Source organism: Corvus moneduloides, chromosome 4 (genome assembly GCF_009650955.1).
Source record: "Corvus moneduloides isolate bCorMon1 chromosome 4, bCorMon1.pri, whole genome shotgun sequence".
NCBI classification, from domain to species: Eukaryota; Metazoa; Chordata; class Aves; order Passeriformes; family Corvidae; genus Corvus; species Corvus moneduloides.
In genome coordinates, this window is record NC_045479.1 from 13,244,322 (window position 1) to 13,263,912 (window position 19,591).

Sequence of the window (19,591 nt, forward strand, 5' to 3'; positions counted from 1 at the left end):
GATTCTCTCTTTCTCATTTTGTCATTTCTTGTTTGTTTTAAGCCTGTTTCAAAGTACAGAACTTCAGAGGCAGCATAGAGAAACTTGCAACATTTCGGTACATCCCTCTTGTTTGGAAAGGTTTTCTGTTTCTAGTATGGCCTTAAAACATTGTATTAGAGAAGAAAAAGAGGGTTGAAGCAATTTGAGAATTCTGTGAGGTGAATATGTAAACCCCTACTCTGTTACTCAGTAGGATATGTAATGTTTTGCTTACTGGCACAGATATTTCCAGGGAATTCAAAGCAACTGAGCATATAGAAGCTATCTCTTAAAGATGTATAATGTGTTCCTTGAGCTTGCTATGGAGAAGTGTAATTTCCAAAGTCAATACATTATTCTAGACATTGCTCTGTTCTTCTCAAGATGTCTTTTTTAAGTTATACCCAACACTTCCCACATACATAGTTTCACTTGCAGTTTCCCTCCGCTGTCAATTAAAGCTTATGCACAGACATGTTTTGTGAGTCATATTGCCACAGTAACAGGGAAGACAAAAGCCAGTTTGGGGGCCAGGTAAGACTGCTTTTATCACAGTTAGCTTCTAAGGAGTTTTTACAGCCTGTAAAATGTACTCTTTGGATTTTATCATTACATTTCAGGCAAATCAGTGCCCTGATTTGTTTTTTTACCTTGCTGTGCCGCAGATTACGCCAGCAGAGCACAGCACACTCTCCATTCTTTCCCCCATAAGAGGCCTTCCATACATCTTTGGCCCTATAGGGCACACAGGGGTCCTAAGGATAACCCTGTGGAAAGAAATACTCAGCTGTTGGCTGTGCAAAACAAAGGTCCAGGCTCTACCCAGCCTGTGAGCTGTAGCTTCCTCTTCAAATCCGTGGCTGTGGAAACTCAGCTACGTTGCCAATCCCAGTGTTGAACCCCTTGCAGTATGGAAGAGGCTGATCCATGCTCCTGTGATGGGGGAAGGAGCTTTGCTTCACTCTAGGCATATACTTTATCATGTTATTTAGTGTCTTTCATCTTGCAAGTCATATTTTTGCTTTTCCCTGGATCACCAGGCTGCTTTGCACTAAAATCTTCCTCATTCTGAGCTCTGTATCCCTGCCAATTCAAACCAGTCAGTTTCATGACTAAGATTTCTACCAAGCCTCATATTTATCCATGTTGGATTGAAGCCCCTTATGCTCCTATGATGAATTTACCACCCCATAAAAACAGATGTATCATCGTAACTATTGCTTTATAGGTTGAATGTCCTGAGTTGTTTCATGTAATTAAAATTTTATGTTTATCTGAATCCAAGCTATTCAAATAGACTCTCTCAGCTTGTGAGCAGAGGAACTTGGAGGGAAAATACAGTGTTATTTATCTAAGATTTCTCTAAATCCCTGTCCAAAGCAGCCATGAAAGAATACGATGACTGTAAATGAATTCCTTGTCCTGCTGAAGGGGAGAATAATAGTCTTATGCATAGGTTTCCTTCTGCAGTTCCATGTCTACATGATGTGAAACTCTTGAACCTAGAGCTTGATTTAGGAACAGACATCTGTAAGATTCTTGTCTTCTTAGGTCTTGAATTATTCAGGGTTATAATTTATTGTACTAATTCTACTTAGCAAGCTGGTAGATTGGAACTGCATTTTTTTTTTTCTTTGTAAATACCTAGAATCCTGAGACATGAAAATATTAAGACTAGGGATCCTTCCAGCATTCAAAACAAATGGGATATTTGTAGAGAAAAAGAATCTAAGTGAACAATTTATTTTCTAGGAGCATAATTAAAACTGTAGCTCCATTCAGCTCCTCAGGGCTGCAAGACACCAGGCTTTGCAGAAGGCTTTCTGTAGTTGTCAGGGGATACAGTTTAATTAATCTGGGAACTAATCTCCCAAAGTGCTGAGCAACTTCAGCTGCCATATTGTACCTAGTGGTGGCAGATTTTTTAAGGAGAATTAGGTAACTTCTCAATGTTTTTAATTCAATTGGATGTGGTGCATTGGCCGCTCTGGATATCCCAATAGCTTTAAAAGGGTGAGCCTGGAGTGCCAGCTCTCAGACCCTGGCAGCTCTCAGTGCTGACTCCATAGGTAATTTTGATGTCACTGCAGGAAGATGTAGCACTGCCTCCTTGCCTGGAGTGCTGCCAAGGATTTCCAAAGCTTCAACATTCAGTGGAGGAAGAAATGAACACCAATCCCTTCCCTAGTGTTTCTTTTGCTCTTTGTACCTGTTGTGCTTCCTCTTCCCCACCACGCTGGAGCTACGCTCACTCTCTCTGGTGTGCAGCAGCTGCTTGCCTTTGGGTTTTCTTTTCCCTTGCCATCCCTCCCCCTTGCTGGATTCCAGCAGGCACTGTTGTTCTTCTGAGTTGGTGGTGGTGCAATGTCCACTGCCTGGCACCCTGGGGACTGTGGCAAAGGGAGGTTTGCCCTGCCAATGCATGAATTCCGGGGCTGGCTGTGGAAAACTGTGAGGAAGAGCAGCTAAGGGACTCTTGCACACCATGTGCAAGACTAGATAGATCTGTACTGACTTGGCAGGGGATGTGCTGTATTCTCTTTATGCATTATTTGAATGCTGCATTTGTTTTTAAAGCAGACAATATTTTGGTGAAAGGTGCTACAGACATTTATACTGTCAGTGTAGGCTACAGTCATTCCAACTTTAACAGCTCTTCAAGACTGATGATGGAACAAGTCTCCTTATGCTTTGAGGATATTGGTTTAAACCCATTTTTATAGTCAGTGAAATCCATCAGTTCCTCAACTTCTCTTAGTGATTTGTGTCAAACAAGCTCAGTCCTTACCACATGATGAAAAATATGTTTGAAAATTGTAACTGCAGCAATAAAACAAAAGCAGACGGCTGTGCTTGGGATGCAGCAGAATCAAGGTCAGACATGGGAGAGTGGAAGTATGAGGCCCAGGGTTTTAGTCCCTCAACTGAACAGTGAAGCTTTGACACCATTTAAGAGACTGAACTTCTGTTTATTTGATTGAGTCTGCATTTCACTTAAAATCTCTGTATGTGAAGGGATTTAACCAGCAGTGTATCTGATCCACAGGTGGGGTGGAGCTTAGTACAGAGATTTGTGGCTTGTGGCCCTTTTTACTTTCTGTTCTTTGTGATCTTCTTTTGCAGTGGGAGGCATTTACACTGTGATCCAGACAAAAGCCAAAACTACAGCAGATGAATGGGGCGAAAACTATTTCCTGATTGGCCCCTATTTTGAGCAGAATGTGAAGACTCAGGTGGAATTCTGTGAGCCTCCAAACCCTGCAATTAAGAAGGCAATGGACACCATGAAAAGCCAAGGGTGTCAGGTAAATCAGATGTGCTGCTGCTTCCCAGGGCAACAAATCTGACTCTGAGGAGATTAAAGTTTGGGTTAATGCTCTTGTCGTTCCACTTGACACAGCAGTCCTGGTCAATGTCACAATGGGAAAGGCTCGGAATCCACTGTTAGAACAGCAGAGTCAATTCATTAAAGGTTATTTTTGAGGAAGAACCAGTTCATCCAATTATGGGTTTTAACAGTCATTTATCTGCAAGGCTGCTTAATTGGATTAATGAGTTATTTATCTGGTCTCTAAGCACGGTGAGATTTTAGTAGATATAATATGACCTTACTTTGACTGAGCCCTTACATTTCACATTCTTGCATGGGAGTGAGAAGAGCATTCCAGTAGCTCTCAATTTTTCTTATGTATCATAATATTGAGCTGAAAGCCAGAAAGGAACTTGAGAAAAGCACCCACCTGACAAAGAATCCACTTCCTCAGCTCAGTGCAACCAGCTGTCAGTTCCCTGGGAAGAGAGGTTAAACTACAACACAGGGAGTGGATTCATCTCCCTTTCCAACATGATTTTAACCAGTGTTTTCTGTGTGATCTCATAGCCTTTCTGAGACTCAGTTTCTCCAACAATAAAATAGGAATAAACTTCTTCCTATAAAGATTATCTGCTAAAAGAAATGGAACCTGTTGTGTTGATGGGCAGTTATTAAGCTGCAAGCAGCTTTGGCTGAAAATGGGTGGAAGGTAACTCGTGCTAAATTTGACCTCCTTTCTTGAAGCCCTCATCAGAGATGTAGAACTCACCTGCACTCTGGCTCAGTGTTGAGCCCCTCAGAGATGCCAGTTTGCAGGAGGAAAAATTGTCTGCTCATAATGTGTGCTGAACAGAGGTGGAGAGCACTGAGAGGCAGAAGCAAGGAAGCATACTTCCTGTTGCTGGGGGGACTGACACACTTCAGTGTAGAGATTCCTAAAGTTCTTGGGCTGCCACCAGCTGTGGCACTGGCACTGTGTTGTCTCCTTTGTAAGAGCAGTTCTTAGATCCTGTTCTTAGGATCTAGTGCCCTGTTATGCAGATGGTTTTTGTTGGATGAGTATGTGCCACAGCTAGGAAAGTGTCTGCTGGGGACACTGACATGATGCTTGTATTGTTCAGGCTCAAACTGAAAGGTCCAATCTGCCATTTCTTATTTTCATCAGATTTTCATAGGTGATTGATCAAGTTTCCCATGTTGCCTCTGCAAGCTGTGCAACACTCCTTTGTCTGGAAAACAGCTGAAGTCTTGTGGGGCAGATTGATTGCAATGCTTTATGTTATTCCAGCAAGAAATCCCATTTAATCAGCCACCTCTGCCAGCCCAACATGTGCATTGTGCTGCTGGAGTATTCATATACAGCAGCAAATCTGTCCCAGGGACGTCAAATATAGCTTTGATCTCCAATAATGACGCTCTAGTTTCCAGGAGCTGCACTTATCCTATTAACATTTATGTCTGGATTTTGCTTATGCATCACAATGGATGGTTTTAAACTGGGGGGCCTAGGAATGCTTCCAAACTTCTCAGGTCAGGTATGTTCCTTGCCACAACCTGACCACATATTTAGATGAAGTCTGGGTTCCCTGCTTTTTAACCTCATTTTCCTGAATAGCAAATCTGGACAGTCTGAAATAAATACATGAGGAGTGAAAAGGAACAATCCTGTCTTTTTTTACGCCTTGTGCTTTCTGTGAAAATAGGCCAAGAGTTTTTATCTCATTTGTTTTCAAGACCTGACCTCTCTTCAGCTCATTGGCGCGTCAGGGCTGGGTTCAATCCCTGAGGTCCCAGCCGTTTTGATGGTGGATTTAATGTGAAATAATTCGACTTTGCAGACTGTAGTGTGGGCCCAGCTGGGTTGGGAGGGCAGGTGAGGGCAGTGAAGTTGTAAATACTCTTAGAAATGTTTAGCTACAGCAATGCAGATAAAGTAGGAAAGCTGCATTTTTAGCCTGATGTGATTTTAGGTATTGAGGTACCTTCTGATTGATCCTTCCACTCTTCCAACTGGAAGTGGAAATCCTTCCCCTCTGTGCTGCTTGAGAAGAAGGAAGAAATGTCATAGTATGTACAGGTGCCAAGCATCAGTCCTACAAAACCTCTCCCTAGTAATCTAGCATAAATGGCAAAAGACTGGAGACAAATATGAACGAAAGAAAACAATAATTTTGAAATAAGAATAAAAGTGGCATAGTTCAATAAGAACAGAAGACCTCATTATTCAAGCAAGTGCAGTCTTCCTAACCTTCCCCCCCCCCCCCCCACCCCCCATGGGAAAAAAGTTAATATTGCAATGAAAATCTAAAATGATAGTCTTAAAAATAAAATGTTCCTAAAGACTGCAGTTTCCTTTGTTCCAGTATTACTCCATGTATTTTGCAAGGAAAACCACAAGTCCTGGGTGTGTAGGACTGTGAACACACATGTTCTTTGTGTGGAATACTTCAGATGTGATGGATGAAAATCATTGTGCTAACTGGCCTTTACATTCGCTTTAACATTTTCTTTCTATATCCTTGCCTCTTTTCCATAGGCCTTTTTTGGAAGATGGCTGATAGAGGGCAGCCCATATGTCTTACTGTTTGATATAGGATCAGCAGCTTGGAACCTGGACAAGTGGAAAGGTGAATTTTGGGAAGTCAGCAACATAGGAATCCCTTTTCATGACCGAGAAGCCAATGATGCTGTGATTTTTGGATCATTAACAGCCTGGTTTTTAAAAGAGGTACAGTTTTTAAATCTAGAGCTTTGCAGACCAAAACTGCTTTGACATGTGGTTCCTATTCTCCAGACAGAAAACTATGATTTTAAGGAAGTTGATCTTGATGTAGATCAAATTTGTATTTAAAACTTAAATGTTAAGTGGTCATTTAATTATCTTTTTCCAGAAGAAGGGCAGTGGAGCTGCCCAATGTGGAGTCTGAGTGACTGTGCTTGTCAGAACCCTCTGACACTCTAGAAAGGAGTCTCTTCTGAGACACTGGAAAGGCACAGGTTTTTCCTGGGCTAAGGATTAGGCCTGACGGGAATCAAGGCAATGACCACTTAAAATTGTACTGTTTTGTCACAAGAAGGAGAGCAAGCATACAGAAGGCTTCACAAAAAAAAAAAAAGGGGTTTCTGGAGCTGGGATGGTTGATAGGATAATGCATGTTTCATATATTTCTTTCTATTTTCAGCTTTCCTGTCAGTTTGATGACAAGCCCAGTATAATTGCCCACTTCCACGAGTGGCAGGCAGGAGTGGGTTTAATCCTGTCTCGATCGCAGAAACTTCCCGTCGCCACAATTTTTACTACACATGCAACTCTGCTTGGGAGATACCTCTGTGCAGCCAGTATTGACTTCTACAACAACCTGGACCAGGTAGGAGACATTGTCCTTATTCTTCCCTGGTTTTTCTTTTTCAGCAAATCATCTCCTGGCTCCCTTTCTGTTTACTGTGTTATACCATTTATTGTATTTTCTCTTTTGTGTGATCACTTATGACTGACCCACAGCTGGATGTTGATTCTAGAGCATGAGAAATGGTACTTGTAAGACCATGAGGTGTCCAGGCATGAATGCCTCTGTGTCATCTGACAGGTCTGAAAGCTCAGTGGGAAACTAGTAAAACCTATTCAGCTCTAGCCAACATCTGACCCTCACAGCACTCTTTCTTAATGTAACACAGTAGAAAAAATAACCAATAACCCTTCTCTTGATAAAAATTCCCTGGAATTGCAGTGGATGATGGTTGCTTTCGGTTTTTTCCCCCAGCCCGCTTCTTAATTTTAACAAACCATAAAGAGTCCTTCTAATTCAAGCATTTCAGGTTGGGCCTAATTTGTAACTGGCAAATGTAGGAAGTATTTTCTGAGTTCAAAAGACTCACATTTGTTTCTTGGAATCTGTGTAAACTGTCTAGTGGTTTGGTTTTCACTGTTCTCTTTCCACTCAAAGTGTGACACAAACAATGTTGCAAGGACTCAAATGTCTTTAGCACTGCCCTCATCAGGGGTACTTTGCATCATCTGGGATTTCTCATATGCTCGCAGGCAAACTTTAATTGAAGAGGTTTTTGCATTCCAGCACTTAGTGAAGCTAGAGGTAGTTAAAAGAATCACCTTATTCATTGTTCAGACACTTCCTTGGCTGAAATCTGTGGAGAAAATTACTTAGTTGGTAATTTTCAGCTGGGTATTTGAAACTTGCCACGCTGGGGAACTGTGTCTTCCAAAGACAAGCATTTGTGTGCTACTGGCCTGACTCAGAAACAGAGATCACAGAAACATGGAATGGTCTGGGTTGGGTGGTAAACATCATCTCTTTCCAACCCCTGCCATAGGCAGGGACACCTTCCACTATCCCAGCTTGCTCTGAGCCCCATCCAGCCTGGCCTTGGACACTGCCAGGGATGGGGCAGCCACAGCTTCTCTGGGCAACCTGTGCCAGGGCCTCCCCACCCTCACAGGGAACAATTTCTGCCTCATATCCAATCTAAACCTGCTCTCTGTCAGTGTGAAGCCATTGCCCCTTGTCCTGTCACTCCAGTCCCTTGTAAATCATCTCGCCTAGTCTCCTAAATTAGTTATGGCTGTTGGGTGCATTAATGAGGCAGCATGAATACCACAGTCCTGTTGTGTAGGAGTCCAGACATTCCTGCTCCCTCATGGTCTCTTCATGTGTATATATGCATAATATAGAATGGTTTGGTTTGATTTTGGTTAATTCAGTGAGCTGCAAGCAGTCCAGAATAGAGTCTGTTTTTCTCAAAGCTATTGTTTTTTTCTCTTCATGATAACTTTTGGGGGTCTTGCCCCTCTCTGTGTACTCAAAAGAAAAACTAATGATCTCACATCTGAGTGAACCTACAGATTTTTAATATATTTATAAACTAGCCACAGTATTAAAATAATTTTTTCTGTTCACACGTGGCATGGGCACCTTTATGCAAGAAGGCACTGTCCATCCTGCAAAGCCTCAGAAGTCCCATAGGCAACCATCAGCTATGTCACAAATACAGAAATGTCTGTTCAGATTTTATTCCAAGAATATGTGGAATGAAACATAAGTATAAATTTAAAATATTGTTCTCAATTGCTGTAAATAATATTTAAGGGAAGAAAATTGTGGATTTCTAGGCCATCATGCTTTATACCCTCTGTGGGCTGATATTTAAATCTACCAATAGAGGAAATGATATCAAGCTGTTATACCATTGTTTAACATTCCTATAGGGTGCTAAAACTCTTCCTGGAAAAGTTAACTATCTTAGTGAGGGCTCCTTTGGCTGTGAAAAGGTCATCTTGGCCCAGAAGTCAGTTGAGACACAAGAGGTTGATCTAGAGTACCATAATTAAATAAGAGAGAGCTAAATCTTCAGACCTATTCTTGTTGCTGCCTTCTAGCAGGAAACTATTTAGGTCAAACAAGCAATATGTCAGTGAAGAAGATTCTTTAGGGCTTCCTAATGTTTAATCTTTGGAGGAAACAATATTTTGTTAGAGCACATCATCCCCTTCCACCCCAAAGTAAAATAGCTGGGTTTCCTGTTTCAGTGCTATTGCATAAATGTTTTCTTTTGAAGTATAATTACGTTTGGCCAGTGTTTCACAGTTAGAACACAGTTCCCACCAGGCAGCAGCTGAGATGGGGAGAAAGATGCAGCTGCAGGATGTGTTGTGCCAGACGTCACAGCAAAATGGTTGCAGCACAGAATGGAAGTGCGTGGCTTTATTGTGCCTAGACACAATCTGGCATGTACAGCTCATACAGAGAAAAGAGGAAACCTCATGTCTCTGTTTCTAGTCCCCAACACAGTCCACAAAATGCTGAGTTAGGACGCCTGGTAGGCAGTTCTACACCACCCACACAGTGCAGGACTCTCCCACTGCAGTGTCAAATCATCCCAGTAGATAAGCAGGGCCAGAAGATGCAAGATCAGTAGAGTTGTGAACTGTAGGCTACCAAAACTCCTTCTTTCATGAGCTCAGGGCACATGTCAGCCTGTAATCTGTAAGAGGACATTTTCTGGGAGGCTGCAAGCCCAGTCAGCGTAGTAGAGGAGAGCTGTGGATGGTTGGATGATGGGAGGGTGCATTATGGATGTAAGACTGTAATGTTGTGCGAGTCCTGACCTCTTCCTGAGCCATCTGCTCTTTGCCTCAGTCAGAGATGGGATCCTGGTTCTTAGGCAGCATTACAGCTTAACGACTGGACATGGCACTCAGGGCTGTGCTTTAATTGACAAGGTGGTGAGTGGTCAAAGGTTGGACTCGGTGATCGTGGAGGTCTTTTCCAACCTTAATGGTTCTGTGGTTACTGTTTGAGCTTATAGAATTCTATTCTTACAGTTTTAACCCAGTTCATCTGGACTGGCTGGAATTTACCTGCCTCTGCTGCAGTGAGAACCTGGCTGTTAAACCCTTAGCAGGTGCCCAGAAACACAGTGACCGCCAGAAGTAACACTGTTGTGTTACTATTTAGTGCATATTTTAGTTCCTAGATGCACATTTAATTCACTCTCACCTCTGAGAAAGGAAGGGAGGGAAAACCAAAAGCGCAAAACAGAGGGTGACTTGTACAGTAACTGGCAGTGTCTTTATTTTTATCTGCTTTTAAACATTTGAAGAACTCTGGGTAGATGACTGGGCTGGGGACTGCTAACCAAACCTATGGATTACTGGCTTGAACTCTTCCAAACTCAACACTTCCTAATTTCAATAACAAGCAGGGTTTGTTATGAGTTTAATTCCCAAAAGAAGTTTAAGAACTTTTGTATGTCTAATTAGTCCAACCAGCAGGGCATTTTTCCTATTGTCCCAATGTCCAGTGTCGTTTTTACACTGGTGAGTGTAAGGCTTTTTTGTTGCCATGATAAACTGAACCAGTTATTCCTAGCTAACTCCTAGGTAAAAGTTAGGAATTTCTGTGAAAAAGATCTCTGAGTCTGTGGAGCCTTTCTCTCTTCAGGAGGAATTGACTTCTCAGCTGAAAATCGAGAATGTTACTTTTTTATTGTTTTTCCCATTGTTTAAAGGGACCGATTCAGTTTTTTGTTTGTTTCTTTGTTTAGTTGGTTTGGGGATGTTTTGGTATCCTTTCATCCCTCTAGAGTTTTAAATAGACCAGCACTTTCCATAAATTGACTGATCCAGACAAGTTCCTAGGTGAATAGGCAGCTCATTTTGGGAAATTATTTAACCTGGAATTTCATCTGAGAGGCCATCATCTGAAATGATTTTTGGGACCACTGGCCTGGCATAATGGAGAGGTTTGTATGCTTTAGCCTCTGATGCTTCTTACTAAAAAACCACTTTGAGTTTAATGGGAGAAGTGTTCCAAGGAGAAGGAAAAAAAGGCTAGTCATATTCTTCATTGCCTTTTTCCTTAGGTTGCCCTGCCAATGTGTAAAACTTCTGTTCAGAACTTGGAACATTTTCATTCAGCTCACGCAGGTGCAGCTGAATCCACTTTGCAAAGTGGTAGAAAATCCTGTTCCAAGAAGTCTAAATGGAAAAGTACTAAAAATTCCAATGAAAATTAATAGCCAAGAGCTTTTTTGCTGACAATATCTCACTCCACTTAGTGCTGTACTGTCCAGTTTGTCACTGAGCTCACTGTTACACAAAGCTAATCCTCTTTGTCAGCAGAGCAGCTGATGGAAATCTGATTTAAGCCAGGAAGCATAAATTTCATTCTCTTTTGGCCTGGCAGAGCTATACCAGAATGGATGTTCTCTTTGCACAAGGTAACAGTCAACTGGAGGTAAATTTGATGTAAGCTGGATTTTAAAAGAGTAGTTGTTACCTAATTCAGACATTGGCAGCCAGTGAGATTATGCTGGAAGCGAACATGTTTCCATTCTACCTTTTAGTAGGTAAGGAATCTGAACTTCAAACCAGTCTCTGTTCCTTGGTCCTGCAGAATCACTTTGAACTTGAGTGTACCACTGTTTTAAAAGACCAAGAGAGATTATTTCATTCTGTGTTTAAAATCCTCATGCATCAAACCTGTACCTTTCATTTGAATTATGAAATATTTACAGAGATATTATCCATTCTCGAGGTAAGGTTTAAATGCTGAGGGTAGTATGTATTATTTCTGCAAAGGTGTCACCGTTTTATTTAGGAAAATTGCGCATTTTAATTCCAGTTTGAATTTGTATTGGTTCAACTTCTGTTGGTTTTCATCATACTTTTTTTTCTTTAGGAAGGCATAGCCTAATATCAGTATCTAGAGATTCTATGCAGACTGTAGCAAATAATTTATCTGTCTTTCAGAAAAGTATTTACATGGCTAATATAGTCCTTCCTCCTTTTCCACTCTCAAATGATTTTTGTGGTTTGGAAACACTTTGCTATTTGTCTTTAAAATTTTGAAGTAGGAATGGCTGATTTGGATTTAGTACTTCAGCAACTGTTTCCAGAAGAAACATAATGCCAGTATTCCATAACTGCTCAATATTCTCTTCTTTTTTCACTCCTAGTTCACCGTAGCTGTCTTAAACAGAATGTCATGCTGGGAGGCTCAGTGATTACCTGCTGTGCCCCCTAACATGTTGAATTTTAAGACATGAATGAGATGTTGTGCTTATTACATGGATCCACATAAAGGACAGAAACAAGCTGAAATTTTCCCTCAGAATTGCACTGCAGAAGATGCAAATTTTATTCCAAAACATTATACCTGTGGAACATCTTCCTGTTTTGCTTTGAAATTAGAGTGGACTTATAAATGAGTCATTTCCCCTTCTAATCCATGCCATCTTGTAAATTCTAATAATCGGCTTGGTTTCTACCAGTCAGGGAAGGAGGGGATCCTCCAATAAATTTACAGGGAGGTGGATTTTGAAGTTGTTAGTCTTTAAATATCACTGAGGGAAGAAATGGTTGGACTTAAGGATCTTAAGAACCTTTTCCACCCTAAAGGGTTCTGTACACAGTTCATCTGACTTCGATCTGTTTTCTCTTGATGCAGCTGTCATCTGTGGCTGTGCTAGTGTTCCCATTTGCTGATAACAGCAAACAAACAAAAGCGGGTGTGACGCATTTCACGGGTATCTCTCTTTGCTCTCGCTGAACATGAAGGATATGGAACAGAGTTCACGGGAGCCTGAGCTGGGCTGGACAGAGAGCAGGGCTGAATGCTGAGAGGAACATTAGGCTGGGCGTGAGGAGCTGCCCGGCTGTCCTGCTGGTTTCAGCATATTGCCCCATGCCCCCCAGTGCCTCTAGTTCTGGAGCTAAGGTTGTCACAGCAGGCTCAGCTGTCTTTGTACAGGACTGGGTGGGTTAAATTTGTCGCCTGCACTGTCTCATCAATTAATTTTCATTTAACCTGCCCTTCAACTTGGCTAAGGCTCTTTTCTGAAGTCGCTTGTCTAGCCTGCTCAGAAGCGCACAGTTCTTACTCCACATTATAAGTGAGGTCAAAAGTCAAGGTCTTGCTTTACTGATCGGTGCTGGAAGCTGCTGGAGAGTGAGAGCAAATGAAATGTGAGAACCCCATGACCTCTGTTTGTACTTCCTAGTAGATGTGGAATTGTGTACCTTTGCAAAAACATGCCAAAAGTCACACAAGCATATGCAAGATAAAATACTTCCCTTTTCCAAAAGATGGAAAAATGAAAAGCAATGAAGAAATACACATTGATATGTGTTAAATATGTAAAGTCCTTTCATGCAATCACAGAAATAAAAGTTAACTAGAAATAAGTCATAGCACTTAATCTTTTTTTTAACTTTTCTCCCAGTAAGGTTACAGGGAGTGTTTATCTACAGTTAGTGAATATGTCAGTTTTTAATCACATTTTGTAATTAAAACCCATTCTTGCTGAGAAAGGGAAAAGAGAAAGAAAACCCTTTGAAGTCTGACCAGCTATTTGTTTGCTAGCAATTTAAAAATTATTTTTAATAGAAAGCCAAATGTGTTTGAAAAGATTTGCATAGTTGTGACTGTGCGGTGGTGCCCATCCCATTCATGTGTTTGTTCAGCATGCTAAAGAACCACCCCATTTTGTATATTTTTGCACAGTGTGTTTGAACAATCAAAAATGCAGTTAAGAGCTGCTTGTGAATCAGTTTAGTGTAAACCAAGCACGATGCTGAGATGTGTGGCACTATAAGGAGTCAGATGAATTCCCCTCTATTTTTCTCTTCTCCGTGCTCTTTCTGCCACTCGGCTTCTGTGGCAAATGAGATATATGTTCCAGAGGAAATATAATCTTTTGTATTTCAAGCTCTAAGATTCTTACGGGGAATGTGGAAAATACGATACATGATGATACAACTGAGAAATGGTATCATGGTATTTAGCACGTAATGTGGTAGAGTGTATTTGGCAAACGTGAAAAAGCTCTTGATATAGAGGATCGTCAATACCAAAATAAAGCATCTAGTTTCTTTGGAAGTTTTCAGCTGAGATTTTACTAGAGTCCTTTTTTTTTGGTCACACAAGGGTGAGTAGAGTGGCACTTTCAGCTAATACAGTGGAATCCACTTTCCCACAAGTAGTGGAGCACTGCTGCAGAATTAGAGCAGATAAAAGCAACTAACTTTGTTAGCAAAGCAGTTATAAGATATCTATATCTACATCTGTGTCTGCACCTATCTAAGTGAAAACAAGAAGTTTTTTGCTTCAATTTGAAATGGTTCACACTGGGTCAAATTTCTTACAGTATGTTCTGTACCAACATTAAGCATCTACTTGGCAGGACAGGTCATGGTCTAAATAGCTTTATTTCTGTCCAAGTTGCTAAAAACAACTGGCCATGGCAGGGGTCACACGATCCTAACTATAGAAAGTGCTGTCTGCCCTGCCTGTGATAAGGGTTAAATCTATTACAGTCCATGAAGTTACACAGTCAAATGCAATCAAAATCAGGCTGTGCAGCCAGCATTAGGCAGCGATCATGACAGAGCTCATTGAGAGTCGTTGTCACCCTCCGTGAAACTCACACAGTCCATTGGGTGCCCATGCTGTTGACCTTAGAGGGTCAAGATTTCTGTTTCCATCATGGAAGACTAAGAGGATTGTGATTTAGTTGAAAGCATTGACACCTTTTTTAGACTACGTTGTAACGATTTTGCACTGGACACTGTTAGTGAACATTTGAACCTTTAAGCGTGGGCTCAAGGGAATTGTGCATTTTCTTTGCACCAGGATAACATAAGCTCAGTTTAAAAAAGGGTAGCTGCAAGGTTTAAAGGTGATTTAGAAATATTTTGGTGTTTGGAATGTCTTATCTAGCAGTTTAACTTACATCTGCCTCTAAAAATTAAGGGAGTTCAAATTGAAATATAAGAAGCAGCAAATAACAGTTGGATTTGGAGGAAGAACATCTCTGAGTGTCAGAAAATATCTCATTTTCTATTTTCTTTGTTCCCTTGGGATTTGTTACTGAGTCTTTACATCCTGCCTTTCCACCACACCACATTTCTCTCTTGCCTGTGATTTCTACCATTCTACCCAGTCCCCAGGTTCTGTCCTCATCCCCATTCTTTTTTTTCTTCTCTCCCCTTCAGCTACCAGCAACCTCCCTGCTCTCCCAAGTTTTCCAACAAGCCCAGGGAAGCTGCAACATGATATATTGCCAGCCAGCAGGCCAAATTCCACAGACCCTTACCTTTCATGGGATCATTAATTTAGGTTTCCTTCCATGGCAGAACTGCCATTTTTTCAGGAAAAAAGCAGGAACTGAGAGCTCTCTCACTCTTTCAAGCTCTTTGAAGTTGATAAAATAGTTCAAAAACCAGAATGACTAAACAGCAGCATGTTCACATGGTTCTCGTTCCCTGGGGAAACCGAGCCTAGCAGGAGCAACCTTCCCTGAGGGAGACAGTCTGATGGTCACATCACACAGGCATGTTCTTTGTTTGTTTTGTTATATAACAGTTTGACATTGACAAGGAGGCTGGAGAGAGGCAGATTTACCATCGGTACTGTATGGAACGGGCATCTGTGCATTGTGCCCACGTGTTCACCACAGTGTCCCAGATCACAGCTACAGAAGCAGAACATATGCTTAAAAAAAGCCCTGGTAAGACCTGAAAAATTTTTTTACTATATTTCCTCCAAATGCCTGAATTTCTTTAGACTGAATGAACATAACAGAGGCAGGTATGCAAACATCAGGAGAAAGGACACATGCACGGGTGTGTCTGGCTATGCTACAGGGATTAACCAATTTTCCATGGATGTTGGGCTTTTTTTGCCAGGACTCCTCAACTTCAGGAATTTTATCTGTGGCAGGGTTTCCATGCTTTTAGAACTGAACCATGATAAGCTTCATATAGATAAAATAATTTCTATTAGGCCTAGAAGTAGAGTTTGAAAAATAGTTGTGCCCCCAATAATTTGTCTGTTTTTCCCCTTGATATTAGTCTCATAAAATTTGAAACTTAGAAACCTTGTCCTGTTCCATGCATGGATTTTGAATAAGGTCATGATCCCAGTTTGATGTGTCATTAAAGTTCTCTTTTAAATCATCTCAGTGCTTTATAGGGACAAACCCCAATACTCCATCTGCAGGTAAGCAGCATGAGGGGAAAACGGCACAACAGTTTTGGAGACTATTTAGCAGGTGTGTTCATATCTTGGTTATTTTAAATATAACAGTGCTCAAATTAATTTTTGTTTGTTTGTTTGTTTGGGTTTGTTTATGGGTTTTTTTTTTTTGCTTATTTTTTGTAGAGCTTTTAGCTGGTTTGCAGTGCTAATTATAGTTCTTTATTTTTATCCTGGTTAACTTCAATGCTTCAAGCCACATTGTGGTTCCTGAACCAGAACAAAAGAGCTGTTCATTGAATCCTTTGCCTTGTTGCTGACTAGCTGTCAATAGGATGGTGAACTTAGATTATTTTTTTCATTTTATTTTCAGCATGAAAGCCACATCTTAAAAGTCACTTAAGTTCAGTCATTTAAACTGGGATATCTCTGAAAGGTCTTGATTTTTACAAAGTGTGGAGCACTCTGAAAATAAGACTTTTGAAGCTGTTTTATGTCGGCATGAGGCTTCTCCCCACAACAGCTACCCTTGAAAATCATAGTCTCTGTTTTGGGATTTTAGGAGATTGAAATGAGTCTGAATCCAGTTTAATTTGGGGAAGAAAATCTCCAGACTGCTCAGAGATAAAACATCAGTTGGAGCTGAAGAGAATTCCATGCGCAGAGATTCACAGGCCTGAGCTTTTTGTGATTATTCTTGCAACTTTGAAGAAACCAAGTAAATATACTTAATGTTTGGGTTAAAAAATTACTGACACGTGTCATGCTTCATGTTGACACAGCTAGAAAGAAATTCAGTAGGAATTGCCACCCCAAATCCTAAGAGACAACTGTAAGTGGAAAGTATGTTCTGATGGGAAGAAGTACTTCAATAGTTTCTCTGAATCCAAGAACACAAATAAACTGTGGAGGAGCCTATTCTCACACTATTTATTCTCTCTGATGCTGTGAAATCTGCACAGACATTGATTGTTTGGAAAGTCCAGCAATCCTTCAGTAGGTCATTGAGCTTGAATTCTGCAAAGGAGCATGAATACTGAAAGCATGTGTACATTTCTCCATCCACTTTAAAAATAAACCTTTAAAAGGGGGGATGCAGAATTGGCACAATTAACTTTTATTTACATTTATTGAGACATAAACTTTGTAACCAAATTGTTAGCTAAAAATAACTCAGAAATATGCTTTGTTGAGCTGTCTCTGCTACTCCTCTTTAACATCAAACTTGGATTATGATTTAAATTATAAATCTCATCACTTGGAAAAGTCCCTTTAAAATTTAGTAAACCTGATTACATAAAGAACTTGTGCAGCAGGACAAAGGCCAATTTGCCACTCTAAACCTGGCAGAATGACTGCTTGCATTATGCTGATCCCACTTGCTGCAGTTGTTACGTGATCAACAATTTATCAAACCATATTTGTCAAAAGCTTGAGTATCTTTGATGTATCCAGCAAGATTCTGTCAGTGATCATAAGTTATATTCTTGTGATTTGAAAACTGATGTTATGGGATTTCTAATGCTTTCACTCAGGTATGAAACATATTTCTCATTAGCGGTAGAGAAGACTTTGAATCAAAATTCCAAGAGACTCGGTTATCGTTTGAATTCTAGATCTAGGCTTCCTGCCTGTATATATTTGATCCAAATCATAGAAGGAAACTCTGAAAAAGTATGAGTCAACCCTGAATGTTAGTAATCTATCAACAGAAAACTTCATACTGTGCTAATATTACTTAAATCAATGGAAGTTTCTTTTGTATTAATACAGAAGTAAAAACATTCTGATTTGACCTACTTGGGACAATTTTTCAAACAAAAATGTCATTAATTCACTAAACAACAACAATAAAATAAACCCAAAACAGTTAACATAGGGACCAAGCTCTGTTTCATCACTTCATCCCTCACACATGTTCAAAATAATCCTGTAGGTTGAGCAGAAACAGTGAACTGGGTTCTGTGGGCCACCACATCTGTCATGCATCTCAAAGCCTTAAACAAGAGATGGATTGAGCCCCAATCCTCATGAAAGGATTCAACAAAAGGACATGGGAATAGGTTATACACAGGCTGCTGCTGATGTGTGAAGGTGTCTAAAACTCCTGGATAAATAAGTGTGAGAGTGGAAGGAAGCCAGCCACAAGTACCCAGGCAGGGATTCTTCCTTTTTTGGGAAGACTGAAATGGTTGCAGTCTCATGTCCTGCATGAGCCAGTTCTTCCATGCAGAACAAGAAGCAGGCCACAGAAAGGAGAAGGTTGTTAAGACAATGAAGGATGTTTCTGCTCTGTTGCCTCTCCCCAGAGGTCTTTGTTCAGAGAAGTTTTAAGTGCTGGGCAGGAGAAGGTAAAAGCAGGTCCACCAAGACTGTTTTGTCATTGAAACCCATATCTTAAGTACCTAACAAGTAAAGATTTCCTGATCTTTAGTCTCAAATGTTGTATTCCAGAAACAGATCCATCAAGACTTTTGCTATTTCATGGTTACCACTAAAGGTTATATTTTTATCTATTGCTGTTTAACCTAGAGTGTTTCAGGATATTTTACAGGTGAAGGTTTAATCAGAGATCACTTACATGGCAGGAAAACACATATATTGCTGAAGCAGACTGTAATTTTCAAGAAAGAAATTAAAAATGGCTGTGACATTTGCATAATGTCAGGCAAGTAGACTGGATAGCATATAGAGAACTGATTGTACTTATTTTAAGATCACCTGGATATGGAATCAACCAGAGGAGCCAGAGGTGTTTTAAAGAAGTCCCTATAAGTCTGCCCAGAAATAGGAGACAGTTTTATGTTGTCAGAATGTTAATGCTAGGCATGGGGGGATGGGGGAATGGATGGGGACAGTGAATGTCAGGTACCTGTGGCTGAAGGACCACGATAGCAGGGATGTCCAGGACCTGTATCAGTGCCAAGCAAGAGGCTGTACTCCCAGGAGTAACCCTGGTGTATGGGAGGATTAACCGCGAGCACTGAGATCACAGGAGGAGCTGTTTGGTTTGCAGGAACCACATGTTGTAGGGAATCATATCTTACGGAAGGACCTTTGAATGCTGCACAGGACCTTTAAAGTAACTCCAGTTCATGGGTTATGACGCTTTTCAGGAGAACAAGGATGGAATCTGCCTCACTGCATCCCCTAACAATTAGTGCTTCTTGTTTCTTTGGAGATGGTTTGTATTTGAAGAATCTCTGGCATCATAAATGAGTATAGGTCTGTTTCAGTCAGTTGTGATGCCATGAAATACATCTGCTGAGGAACTGGCCTTCCCTTTCATTTCCATTCATAACCCAGCTCAAAGGACAGAAAATGGCATTCTTTCCATCTACTTGGACTGGATTTAGGGCAAGCCTTTGAAAAGCTGCTGTGACCTACCAGAAAGGCTAAGAGTGACTGAATTTCAGTGTCTGTCCTTTGTGTTTATCCTATAACTCTACCTTCAAAATGCTGGAAATGAACAAATTTTAATCATAAGATCCTATAGAATCTTGGAGGAGAGCAGCAGTAAAAATGTGAAGTGTACTGTTCTGTGGCTGTTTTTAGGAGAAATGCAACAGATTAGTGGAAATAGGATGTTTTAAAAAGGTTTCTAATATGCTCCCTTTTTTGATGAATCCTCAGAAGTTTTGATAGAATGGATATCTCTTGTGCCATGCACTAAACAAAGGCACAGTTTCTGCTTCCAGGGCTCTCAGTCTATAGTGATAGAGCAGGCAACAGTGATACCAAGGATCAAGAGGTAAAGGACAAATTG

General features: G+C 40.7%; 1 protein-coding gene across 1 annotated transcript in view; it reads left to right on the forward strand.

Annotated features, from left to right (window-relative positions):
• The window catches only part of GYS2 (glycogen synthase 2), a 43,572-nt gene that overhangs the window by 5,772 nt on the left and 18,209 nt on the right, over positions 1–19,591 (forward strand). Inside the window, exons 2-5 of the mRNA XM_032107331.1 lie at positions 3,145–3,326; positions 5,871–6,062; positions 6,517–6,702; positions 15,214–15,358. Of these exons, the coding sequence (XP_031963222.1) occupies positions 3,145–3,326; positions 5,871–6,062; positions 6,517–6,702; positions 15,214–15,358 (705 nt within the window). The remainder of the gene's footprint in view (positions 1–3,144; positions 3,327–5,870; positions 6,063–6,516; positions 6,703–15,213; positions 15,359–19,591) is intronic.